General features: G+C 38.8%; 1 protein-coding gene across 1 annotated transcript in view; it reads left to right on the forward strand.

Moving 5' to 3' along the window:
- Window positions 1-2,853: 2,853 nt before the first annotated feature.
- Window positions 2,854-14,008, forward strand: part of LOC139965597 (uncharacterized) — a 37,482-nt gene continuing 26,327 nt past the window's right edge. Inside the window, exons 1-8 of the mRNA XM_071968131.1 lie at window positions 2,854-3,253; window positions 4,348-4,468; window positions 5,117-5,251; window positions 5,596-5,669; window positions 9,973-10,057; window positions 11,537-11,606; window positions 13,235-13,298; window positions 13,785-13,973. Of these exons, the coding sequence (XP_071824232.1) occupies window positions 3,142-3,253; window positions 4,348-4,468; window positions 5,117-5,251; window positions 5,596-5,669; window positions 9,973-10,057; window positions 11,537-11,606; window positions 13,235-13,298; window positions 13,785-13,973 (850 nt within the window). The 5' untranslated portion in view covers window positions 2,854-3,141. The remainder of the gene's footprint in view (window positions 3,254-4,347; window positions 4,469-5,116; window positions 5,252-5,595; window positions 5,670-9,972; window positions 10,058-11,536; window positions 11,607-13,234; window positions 13,299-13,784; window positions 13,974-14,008) is intronic.

Consider the following 14,008-nt stretch of genomic DNA (forward strand, 5'->3'; position numbering starts at 1 on the left):
GCACTCCAATTTACTGTCGAGCAAATATCTTCAAAAAAGAAAGTGGAAGCCTTTGGATTGGAATCGTATCTTTTCGAACCAGAATGTTCAGAGGAAGAACTGAGACATCGAGAGGAGGAGTTTGTGCAAAGAATCAGTCCGCGACTGTTGGTGATGTTGGGTCGAATTCCGTTGCTGATACAAATACCGGTTTCGCGAGCCACTGCGAAGAATGGTGTCGGTGTGCACTCTGTTCGCCATTGGAAAGTGACAAGGGAAGGGTATGCTGCTTTGGATTGTTCGCGGAAAAAGCTTTGTTGAACGCAGGAAAATGTCTGACCAACAGACCTGAATTCTCCCAGATATTTTTTTGGAGCCAGTTCATTTAGAATTCTGTTTGTAAATTTCTTGAGGTACAAGAAAAAGAATCATTTTCCTACGGTTGCTGAGAACATGACGTACAGGTACAGTACACCTCAGTGAAAGTTCACTCTTTTCCGGATATTTTATTCCATCTGGAATAACGAAATATATTTTTCCTTTTTCTGCTCCCTCTTCCCCTCTTCGGTTAACAGAACCAAAGGTTTGGCATTCGGGCATTTTAACCGGTGAAATAAGCGAAGCAAGATGCTCGAACATAGTGTGAATAGACTATAACTCGTATGCAAAGCTTCGATGCGGCTAGCCTACGTCACTTTTGAAGCGCCCTTAATCCTCAAATTAACAAAATGGCCGTTGTTCAAATGGGTAAAAAAAAATTATTGGGAAAATCGCGTAAAATTCAGGGAAACTATATTTTGCTTAGTTATTTCATAAATGGTATCAGAAAAATATCCCCTACCACATGTACACTTCAAAAACCCAGAGTTTATTCCTCCTTTAAAAGAAATGGAAGATATTCTTTTATTGAAATTTGTTATAGTCATGCTTGCAGAAAAACGTATTTCTACAATTTACGTTGTAATGTATTCATAATACAAATGAGATAAGTGAGGTTATTGAAATTGACTCATTCTGGTGAATGCGGTATCTCTTATTACATGGAGTGATCTCATTGATAAGCGTCTCTTTTAAATGCCATTACCAAGGGGCGAAGAGGCATCAAATACCTTCATTTTCAATGTTCAGATATTTTCGAAGTATATTTTCAAAGTAGTCTGCCATACAAATTCTGGCTGCTCTTCTCTGAAATTCTGAAGAGCTTCTACTTTATTCAAATCACACTGGTGATATAGGGGTCCAGACTACTGAATCAAAATCGAGTACTGGCCTGGCAAGAGTTTTGTATGCTGTCGTTTTTAAAATCTGGCTGGACAACTTGAGAGGCTACGTTTTAGAAGTATAAACCATATTTGAGGTTTAGGCTACTGTGCTAGTTCAACATAACCTAGCGATAAGTATTTGCCTACTACTAGCCTAATAGAAGAACTAGTAGTCCTCCGTCGTAAGAGTAGGTCATGTAGTATAATCGTAGACTTATTTCCTTAAATCGTAACCTGCGTAAAGTTTCACTTCACAGTGACAGCCTAGCTTACCTACGGCTAAGGTAAAGACCGTTACACTGATGGCAAATAACCGAATTAAGGACGTTTGTCTTGTAGCATTTACATGTGAAGAAGGGATATCAAAAGGTGTTATTACATAAAAGCAATAAAATGTTGGCCCAGTCCAGTTTTCATCGCTTTCAGTAAAATAACTTGGCACTTAGTCCGCACAAGAACGTTGCTTTCAGCAGACGGCGGTGCGTTCGAGCTTCGCGGGCCAAACAGTATATCATCGATAATCGGGTAAAATGAATATGTATTACAATGGCGTTTCTTTCATATCTAAACCAATGGAAATCGATAATGTGATTTGATCGACATTTCAAGCTACACTCAGCTGGAGAAAAGGCGGTGTCTTATAGAAAATAGGCGGAGCCATAGACTACTCTCACCAGAAAAAGAAAATACATAAAGCGTCAACCCCGTGCAAGATATGAATAATTCAGTGCACTGAGCTGGTGCTAGCGTTGGAACCCCTGATCTCCATTTCGAACGTAACCGTCATTGTATACGGTATCTCAGAGAAGACGTATGAATGAAATGGGATACTATGCATTGATGCCGATCCTTACTACAGAGAACAAAGTAACGCAGATAGATATAAGACGGGACCGTAGCTCAAAGGCTGTGGAATGAAATAAAGGGCCGGGTTATGCAGGGAGGAGAGGAGATTGGAACATATATATGTAGACTGCAGACACCGCCGTCTTTCCTTCACAACCTATATACCATAGCAGTAAATGTCGAAGTTTAGTGCTAATTTAGCACCAAAAATACCGTAAACGTCAGCATTTTCTGTGGACCTGACTCAAACTAGGGCACCTTCAGGATCAGCGGACCCGTGCTCACTGCTCCCCACCCCGTAACCTGTCGGGCTTTCACTTCCCTTGTCAACATTTCCTGTCGATACTATTTCTTCTTTGTCGGCAAAACATGGCATTACTGTCCACATATATTCTAGTGACGCACCTTGGGGAAGGGGGTGGGGGGGTGGTTGAAATCTGGTTTCAAACTATTCAAACTCTTCAAAACTTGTAAACTTTTAAATACTTCCCTTAATCACGCCATTAACTATAAATCTACCACAGACCTGCAAATTGTATTGTCGGTGAGTCGTTGCATCCGGACGAATATAGATGTAGGTTCACTGCCATTTATCAGCCACCTTACACGATTCCATTTTACTAGTTTCTTTGTCTACAGCTTTTCAGTAGCTGTAGACGTTTCCTGTGATTGTACAGTACAGGTGACTACCTCAAACATATATATATGTATGTATACAGACTGTACAAATGCATGTCTGTATACAGACTGTACAAATTCATTGCCATTCTAGGTCATAAGGCTCACAGAAGAAAAACGTTCGTACTTTACGGCTGTAAAAAGAAGAAATATCAGCTTTTGGATGTTTACTCGTACAAATAAAAGTTAGAACAAGTGCACTGTCACCTATGAAGCAAGAGAATTTATTCAGATCTCTTGATATTCTGCAGAAAGTGTCACAACTATTTGGCTGAAAGGTTGAAGAGGATTCGCATATAACAATACTTCTATGACGAATCGACTGGTTTGTTGGTAATACGTACTACACGGACTACAAAGTCTGTAAGGAAATATTATGACAGGATATCGAGTGACGTTGATGATAACACTGTGTCTGGTGTTGTGCCAATCAGCAAGACATGCGGACAGATATTCCATTGCAAGAGCGAGTCAAGGTAGCTCAATCGGTAGGTATGGCAATGCAGGGAGCTATTCCAATTCCCTGGAATGGCTTAAATAATTTAATGTTAAATTAATAACCAGCATTCTTTCATTTCTGACAAGTTATTTGGCACGTACCCATTTGCAGAGGTTGCAGTATACCATAAACGTACTCCACTATTATTTAGGTATATGTTACATTTATTGGTAGCCAAAAGACTTTTAGTATTATTGGTGATGCATAATGATAAAGGCCTAGATCAATTAAACCTTGGAGAGCAAATTCGGGCTGATGATCTAGAAAGTAACCATTTATAGGCCAAGAATATGCACTATTTGGTTTAATTGGCTGACAAAGCTTCGTCGTGGCATGTTGCTGGGATACGGTACTGATTCAAATGTTTTAGCTTAAGTTATGTTTTCGCAAACTGTCGTGCATCGTGTTATGAGCAGGTCTAGTCTGGTGTGGAACCAATATTTCAAACTGACTTTGTATTAAACTTAGCTGATATTCTCATTAACACAATTGAAGCTTGTGTGTATTCAATTGTTCCTTGGGCAAATTATAAACAAATGTAGCACCCGGCTAGGGTCTGTCGGCATAATGACTTGGTACACTCGCAATCTTCCAATTTTGTATTCGTTTCTGCTGTAATATGCGAAGTGCGAAATAGTCGCTTGTTCTTAGCGGTTTATTTCCATACTTGTGTAAATGTAAATCACCCTCTCACTACCGACTATTACCCCTCTCCCCCCCCCCAAACACACACACACTTATGGCAATAAAGCAATGGGAACAGTCATTAGGGAGCAGTATTTTCCGCATTTCTTATTGTCGAAGTAAGAGATGCAACTGAATGAACTTATTTCGTTTGAGGAAACTTTACAAAAGCCGTTGTTGCTGGCTTATTTAGAAAATGAACATGTGGGCACTTGATCGTTGTATCTATCAAAATGACATGCCAGATGTAGAGGTTTAAACATGTAACAGTGGGTGGGTGTAAACTCAATATTTTATCACTGATCTCTCGTATCCTGTGATGGGATAAGAGAAGATCTGTTAGCTGTAAATGACTTCAAAGTGGTTTCTTTGATATGGTTTTTATTGTTAATTTCATAGATGAGAGGCAGAGAGGGCGAAATTTGCTCTCCGCAGTTTTTACTGCCCCAGATATTCCCGAATACAGAATCAATTCAGATCTGACAGATATCCGTGGATCATCAACGACATACCTACGCAAGTAAGAGCTAAACTCTAAGATTTGATGAGGTATTCTAAACATACAGGTCTAAAGTGGCCTGAAAAAGAAAAATGATGATGATGATGATGATGATGATGATGATGATGATGATGATGATGATGATGATGATGATGATGATGATGATGATGATGATGATGATGATGATGATGATGATGATGATGATGATGATGATATACTTTTAAGAGTGTAAAGTATCGGGACCATGTAAATATGTCGTAACAACAAATTAAAGCTTCCATAAACTGATACTCTGTATGTAGATGAACCGTACCATTTTCACACAAGATAGAACTTGGGCATGAAGATAAAACAGTTCTAAACCACTCTCAACAAAGGTCCCCGATACATAGATACCGTAACCAAGTGATCATTACTGTGTTACGTCGTCATTGGGTTATCTTAATATTTGTAGGTCAATCATTTTGGACGTCAACAGGAGTCACGTCTGGAAACTTTGTAAACATGTACGGTAACTCGAAAAGTAAATTTCGGACAAATTTACAAATTGGTATATGGTGCCAAGTAATTCAGGGTAGTACTCTTCTGTGTATGTTGTATCATCAATGGACACAAGTCGAACATGACAAGAAATTGCTTAGACTGTTTGTTTTCTGGTTATTTACACAGTTTTGTGTTCAGTAATCTTCAAACAGGAAACTCAGCAAGATTCACGAAGCTGGATGATATCACAGCGGAGTTGGTGACCTCTGACCTATCTTTAAATATCAGAGCTGATTTTGAAATAAGGGTGTCGTCACTATTGTAAGTTGCTACATCAGTTTTATATATATGGCTTTACTTGTAACTTACAATAGTTGTATAGTTTTTAAGAAATACGTATGTCTATAGTTAAATGACATTTTAGTGACTTGCATTACATACCCCTTAACTTTGTATAGGGTAGGGTTGGGGATCGGGGCTGTGGAAGTTGGGTTCTGGCTTAGGTTAGCCATATAACCGTCAGTACTGCTTATCAAAGCTCGAATTTGATCCCAATGGAAATTAATTAACAAGGGAAATCGCATTGGTATTGATAATGCGAGAAAAAATAATTACCCAATAAAGGAACCATTTATACTCATGTTGGTTATTGCCTTCCTTTATAGCTTGAACGTCCACGACACTGGAACGTTCTCCTATCAGTTGGCTCCAGCTAGACTAAATATTGTTTACAGCTACAGTAAGTTCTTATATCATTAATTACGTTTTGGTTTTGTATGTATCCAGTTTCACCCGCCCCATGTCAAGACATATAAGTACTTTTTGTATTTGCATTACATATAATTCACTGGCATAAACACTTCAGTCAATTGTTTTCGTATTTGTTATTCGTCAGAAACATTCTGACATTGCTATGCTATATTGATTGATTATGTATGATAGTGAAATGCTCCAATTTACGGTGTACAAATATTATTGCATACTTGTGATTAAGTATCATATACGAAGTTAATTATAGTGTAGCGCCGCGTGTGGCTGCTTGTCAATTCTTGCTCTCATATTTTATCGTTTTTATTACGTATACTCGGATATTTAAGGATTTTGTTATCGGTACTATGTTGTTCAGCCACATTTCGTATGTATTGGTTTACTGTTCACCCATATTTTGGTGTCATTTGTGGAATTTGGACACATATAATTTTTCAACTCTGGGAGTTATTCCCTACGGCAGTGATAAAAGCTTAGGCCAGTTATTCTATAGCGAGCCTACACACGAGCCTACACACAGGCCTTCACGACACTTCAAGAACAGAACTAAGTTCTATTGTTCTGGTGCAATTGTGCATGGAGATCTCGTTATTGGAGATTCCTACTCAATGACAATATTACACTATTCTGCGGAGCGGCTTCTCGAACTGAATGGAGGCCAATTACCGAGATTATCTAACACACTTTTTCAACTCCTTCGAGACAATAGCATTCTTAACGACTCAGTGCGGACCAAACGTGGGTGCAGATCTGGGAAGCCAAGAATTAGACAATTTGATCGACGCGATGGGGTTGATTATGGTAATTTGCAAATAGTGAAACGGGTACCGAATCCACCTAGGTCTCTTAGACATTTGTCAAGCTTGAATTTTTGTACAGTGAACACTCGCTCCATAAGGAACAAAACCGGTGATTTTTCAGACTACATTGTATCCAATGCTGTTGATCTGTGTGCTGTCACGGAAACTTGGTTGAAAAAGGACGATGATGCAATCCGATGTGAGTGTGCACCTAATGGTTATAAGCTATATGACCACCCTAGAGAGGACAGGGCTGGTGGAGGAACTGGTTTACTGTGCAAAGAACCACTGGAAGCAAAGAAAATCATTGCAAACCAGGGCCAATCATTTGAGTCTTCTGAATGGAGAGTCACAGGACCGGATATTACGGTCAGGATCATTGTCGTTTATCGCCCTCCTTACTCGGCAGAACATTCGACCTCAGTTAACTGTTTTATGGAGGAATTTGCAGATTACTTGGAGTCTGTTATTGCATATAAGGAACCAGTTGTAATCACTGGGGATTTCAATATCCATGTTGATGATGTTTCGGACATGCATGCACGGAAGTTCAATGACCTTATTTCAAGCTTTGGTCTTGAACAACATGTCAAAGACCACACGCATTCCGCGGGTCACGTACTCGACTTACTGATCACGAGGGAATGCGACAATTTAGTTTTATCGACACCGGATGTCGCTCACTTTATATCAGATCATGCCTTCGTACATAGTGACCTTGCATTTCCGAAACTACGTCTTGATCGGAAATCCATATCCTTTAGGAAATATAAAGCCATCGACATCGCCATGTTTAAAAGGGATATCCAGGCTTCCCCACTGTGTACCATTACATCAGATATGACAGTAACATCTCCTACGGATCTAGATCGTATCGTGGCACTCTATAATACAACTCTCCGAGAACTCATCGACAAACACGCACCTGTTAAGACTAAAGTCATCACGATCAGACCAGTTGTTCCATGGATGAATGATGAAATTAAACAAGGCAAATGTGCCCGCCGCAAAGCCGAGCGTTGTTGGCGAAAGTGTCCTGTGGATGATCCTGTTGATAGAGAGTTTCGAAAACAACAATTCCAACATCACCGTAATTCGGTTAGAGCTCAGCTTATCAGGGCTAAAACTGAGCACTACTCACAAAAGGTAATAGACTGTTCTTCTGATTCGAAAAGACTATTTGAGCTAATGAACTCCCTCCTGAAACCGAATTGTGACATCCAATATCCACCGACTTTTTCTTTGGACGAACTATCGAATGATTTCGGGGACTATTTTATGTCCAAAATTGACAAGATCAGAGATGAACTTGATAATGATGATGTCCCTGATATCTGTCGACAGAATGTTGCTTATTCCGCTACACCGTCTTTCCATTCATTCTCTGTTTTAAGTGAGGAAGACGTTAGGGCACTTCTCCGCCAGTCTCCGAACAAACATTGTGTGAACGATCCAATTCCGACGTGGTTGCTCAAGGAATGTGCGGAGGTGATTCTACCATTTTTAACTATGGTGATAAACATGTCTCTGCAACATGGCTACTTTCCACCAGTTTGGAAAAACGCTGTGGTAACGCCAATTTTGAAGAAACCGGGGGCGGAGAATGTTTTCAGCAACTACCGACCTGTGAGTAACCTTCCGTTTCTGTCAAAATTGGTGGAAAGAGCAGTTGTTGGACAGCTTCAACTACATTTATCGAACAACAATTTACTACCTCCTAATCAGTCTGCATACAGACAATTTCATAGTACTGAGACCTCACTACTCAAAGTTCAGTCGGATATGCGGCTGGAGTTCGAAAGGCAGAAAGTGGTTCTTCTCGTCATGTTAGACCTCAGCTCTGCCTTTGACACCATCGATCATGGGATATTGTTAAAGACTATTGAATCACATCTTGGGGTGTTTTCCACAGCCCTGTGTTGGTTTAAATCATATCTCGAAAGACGCACCCAGCAAGTTATGGTAAATAACAAGCTGTCCAAATCATTTCAACTGAGATTTGGCGTTCCACAAGGCTCGTGTTTGGGACCCGTTCTGTTCACGGTTTATGCTGCACCCGTTCTCGAGATTATTGAACGCCATTTACCTAGTGCTCAAGGATATGCCGATGATCACCAACTGTACATTGGATTCAAACCAGACTCTCGTGCTCAGGAGGAATTCGCAGTGACTGCCTTGCAGGAATGTATCTCCGATGTAAGACACTGGATGCTGACCAATAAACTGAAAATCAATGACAGTAAAACTGAATTCATCATATTGGGTGGTAGGCAACAATTAGAAAAAGTTACCATTAGTGATATCACTGTTGGTGATGCACAGATTACACCATGTTCCAAAGTGCGAAATCTAGGTGTTATTTTTGATGAGAAGTTATCTATGGACCAACATGTCTCGAAAGTTTGTAGTGTTGCATATTATCATCTTCATAATATTGCTCGTATTCGTGACTATCTCACTCATGAGGCTGCTTGTTCACTCATTCATGCCTTTATTACTAGCCAAATTGATTACTGTAACAGTCTGATGTATGGTGCTCCCGCTTATTTGATCAATAAATTGCAACGTGTTCAGAATTCTGCTGCTAGACTTGTTCTAGGCCTTAAAAAATCTGATCACATTACACCTGCTCTCATAGACTTACATTGGCTTCCTGTGCAGCTCCGTATTCATTTTAAAGTTCTCTTGATTGTGTTTAAAATTCTACATGATATGGCTCCTGAATATCTTGGTGAGTCGATTGAACTGCGCCACAACAGTACCTACCGCCTGAGGTCCAATGATGCTTTTATGTTGAGTACCCCGAGTTACAGGTGCACCACCTTCGGTGGACGTGCATTCCACGTCTATGCACCTAGGTTGTGGAACTCCCTTCCGCTGACACTTCGTTCACAACATAGTCTTACTATTTTTAAGAGAGATTTGAAAACTCACCTTTTTACTCAGTTTTTAAACAATAGTTCTTAACATCGTTTTAGTTATTAATTGTTAATTATTATATTCATTTGTAGTTTTACTATTGTACAGCGTTTTAGAATGTATTTTACAGATTTAACGCTTTATAAATTAATAAATTTGAATTTGAATTTGACTTAAATGTTGTTCAACGTATTTGAGATTTTGAAAGAAACATTTTACACAGCATCAAAAGTATTCGTCCATACTAATTAAATTCTTGCGAATCTCAAAACAAATTAGGTTACTTTAATTTGAGATAATTTCGTAAGTATGATTTATCCACAGTTAAAAACAGGTGCGAACCTGACGTAATATATCAATTGTAAGCATTTGCGGCTTTTTTTGTACTTAACTGATGTAGAATAATTATATTATACATCATTATTACCATTACATTATTGTTGAAATGATCAGTGTGGACACTAAGGTATGTTTAGATATTCTCTTTTGTGTTTATATCTGAGCGTTATCCATGTTAACAGTCTCATTCAAAAAGTAATCATTGTGCTTATGCAGATGTTGGTCCACCAGGAAATCTTGAACAAACAAGGTGCACTGGAGATATTGAATTTTCTCATCCAACAATAACTGCCGACAGAGGGTAAGAAATGTTCGTCATTTTTTATAATTTTGATTCCTTACCCTAACGTAACGCATCTAGAAATTGGTGTACTCTCTTTACTGTTATTATGTGGTCTCCACTGATATTTGTTAGGTTTGCTGAACCTGTCCGACATCCATTGGGCAGCAAAGCTCATTTCGAAGTGTGTGTGTGTGTGGTGAGGGGGGGGGGGGGTGGAGGGGAGAGAGGCGAGATAAAGAATGATGTATTCTGTAAAGTCAAACGTGTTTGGGGCAGCGGTGATGTTTTGCGGTAGCCAAGTTGCAAAGAGCATTGTGGTATAATCTTATTGTAGCTTTAGATCTTACAATTGAAGGAAATATAACTCCTTCCTGTGTGTTGCGATGTAAGGAAGATGAATTATATACATGTTTTGTAGATTTTCAGTATACTCATCCATTGTGCTAATATGAGGAACCATATTTGTTGAAAGATAAATTGTCTAACCGTCAAGGTATATTTAAGCTTATCGAGAAGTACTTAGTCAGGTGTCAGAAAACGATGGACCGGAAACCTGATCATCCAGGCTCGAACCCATCTAAAGTGAGTTTATGCAAAACGTCTTTTCCCATGATAGCATGATGGCAAACTTCTCTCTGGAGACTTTAAATATTTATTCAACATATATTTGATCAGCTGACGCAACTTGGCGGGCTCTATGATGGGCAAATGAATGACTCACTCTGCCGGTTACTTAAATCTTGCTTGGTTCAAGACACGCTGTAGTTTAGAACGGTCCGGAGTATCCCGTGTCCAATTCTCCGCGGAGGATGCCAAGCGGATCAGTCAACTTGGTTCTACGTTCTACTTGGCGTGAATGAATCCTTGCCTATAGTCAGAGGATACCTTTTTATGTAAAATCACCCAAGAAAGAGAATGAAACTACTGATACACTTTCAATCCCAGTCCCCTTGAATGGTCAAGTGTGTATCGCGATTCAGATGTAAAGCTGTTAAGTACAGATACTGCACACGATCTTTGCCAAAAGTCAGAGCCTGGTTTAACCACGCCTTTGCCACGACCTGCATGGGTTTAGCCACCGTCCACCGAATACATCCCGATGACAAACTATTGGACTGTTACTGAGTGTAAAGTTGCTTTCAAAAGACACATGGTATTTTATGTGAAAGTAGAGTTAAGGTTTTAAACTAGAGCCATTATGTTTCATGAAATGTACATTTTAAAGTTGGTTTGTTGGTTACAGCTTAGTTAACACAATTTTTGTGGACTAAATTCAAGTAAAAAGGATCGTCAGTTGTTGTCAAACACTTTAAAAAAGATAATATCAAAAAAGACCAAATTATACATTAAATAAATCTCCACTACAATTTTTGATCAATATTACTTTACAACAAGGGCACATGCATCGTCTGACAATGCTAAGCCACTCAAGCTCCATACAAGGACAGTGTGGGAACGATTTCTTATCCCCTTTTTTAATTATTGACTTATTTTCAGTGATTCCTGGATGTACACTATTGTCTTGAATTCAATTTCTGATGATATTCAAGAAGAAGTCACTACAGAGGTTAGTTTTCAAGATTAGAAAACATGAAACTGACATGACAGGGGTACTGAAAGAATTTCATATTAGTCAGTAGCGAAAGCCTTCTTAGAGAGGATTGTAAGAGGAGGGCTACTTCACTGCCTTCTGAAAATGTTATTATGATTAAGGCTGCTCAGATGAAATATGGTGGATCTTTGAGACTAGTTTTCCATTTTTTAGTTTACTCTTCGCAATTGTTTGCATACTTGATGATGATGAGGAGGATGATAATGATGATGATGATGATGATGATGATGATGATGATGATGATGATGATGATGATGATGATGATGATGATGATGATGATGATGATGATGATGATGATGATGATGATGATGATGATGATGATGATGATGATGATGATGATGATGATGATGATGAGGATGATGAGGATGAGGATGATGATTTTATTGTTATTGTCATAGTCGTCATTATCATTATTATTATTTCCACTTATAGATTTTATTTACGTTACCTTTTTGTTGTTTATTGTATAAGGGGGTTACCAATGTCTGTATAGAACACAACATAGTTTAACATTTAAAGTCATGTTAACTACCTACTTTTATTAAAAGTTACTAAATAAATAGTTACTAATTGAATTGTAATGTTCCATTCATAATTTTTTTTCTAACATTGACAAGCAGTGCAGACCCTACGAATTTTGCAATACGAACCTTTTTGAGAAAAGACACTATGCCGTCGCTGGCCAATGGGTGTTTTACCAACAAATTCTTCGGCTTTGAGTACAGTGTTTATGTATGTTGCCGTGTTGGACGAATCTAATCGTAATAGTCATTACAGACTTTGCGATCCGCATTATATAATTGCCGATTTTGAAATCCGCGGCCCCACCCCCCCCCCCCCTCGCAATTTTCAAAGTTCGTTAAGAGTGACTCCATAGCTTTCCTTTCGGGAAACCAAAAAGAGAACAAGTATTTTGTATACGATATGGCTTAGAATTTTACTTCTGAATTCAAATGGTTCAAATCGCGTTTTAGCATGTAACCTGATTGTTTACGCTCAAGTATTAATGATGATTACATGACTCAAATATGTTCTATATTTGAAACAGTTCACATTGTATGCTTATTCATGGTGCATATTTCACTTCCAAGAGCTGAGGTTCGTCAATTGAAGCGACTGGACTATACACTCTAGTACACATGCAGCTAGGTCAGTTCAACAGGAAAACAAAGAGTTTTATGTCCTCAAATGACTTGGTTTTTTAATGAAGTAAAGATGTGACAAGGATAAATCGTGTTGAATATCAGCTCTGTTGTTATGTTAAACAAAACACTTGGTTTTGTTGAATTATCAGAATTTATTAAAAAAATGTGAATAAACATTAAGACTTAAGCCCGCGGCACCGTACTGTTTGACTGATCCCGTCCCGATGCGACTCAACTCGACCGTCGTTACTCGGAAAATCATTAATGGCAGTGACAACAAATAGTCATACGACTAACCCCAGCCCGCTGACGACTGATTAACGCACGTAACCACTGTTTTCGGTAAACAACCGGAGCTCGTCAAGTTTAGGTTTCATATAAATACTTAAGTTATCACTAAATTTATCAATTGAACCGCTGTGATTTCTCCCCATATAGATTTGTGCTTTGTTCGACCCAAAAGTGAACGACGTCGCTGCCCTTAGCCTACAGGCGAATGTAGGTAAATAAAACATTCCTTTTTGTAAGTGAACTGTATTCGCAAACTCATGCATTACAAATCTCGAAGCTCATGGAAGAAGAAAAATACACGTAAAATAGGATACACAATGAACAAAGCGGGGAACATGTAAATATCGCTCGAAACCAGAAACCCAATACATTTACAGATGCACAAAAGCAATGATTTTTACTAAACAAAACTGTTATTGGTCGGTAGAGCTGATAACTACTCTATTTATGACAATGTTGGTGGATTACATTACCTGAAGCTTACATAAAATGATCGCATAAACAACGAGTTGGACATTATGTAGATTATGAAAACTAGTGAATAAACTGGAATGGATATAGTTTTAACCTTGCTATTCAAGAACGAAAATGATTTCAAGTGAATTACAGATCGACGAGGAACAAATTCCTTTGTCTTGAATTTTGTGATGTTGATTTGAAACATTCTACCAGTTGCAATTGCCATTCATCTTACCAGATATGTTTGAGATCAAATGTCCACCTGTTCCTCACGCTATATTCGCTGGTTGTGCAAGGACACCCAATAGCGCATGCGCTGTGGCCTGTGAAGATGGTTACGTCACGAGTTCAGCTTTAGTTCTCAACTCTATCGTAATTTGCATGAGGGGCGGCGTTTGGAACGTACCAGAGGATTCCGTGTGCGAAGGTATAGCCATCTCATAATATAAGTATAAGTGTAAA

The sequence above is a fragment of the Apostichopus japonicus genome, chromosome 3 (assembly GCF_037975245.1).
Source record: "Apostichopus japonicus isolate 1M-3 chromosome 3, ASM3797524v1, whole genome shotgun sequence".
Classification (NCBI taxonomy): domain Eukaryota; kingdom Metazoa; phylum Echinodermata; class Holothuroidea; order Aspidochirotida; family Stichopodidae; genus Apostichopus; species Apostichopus japonicus.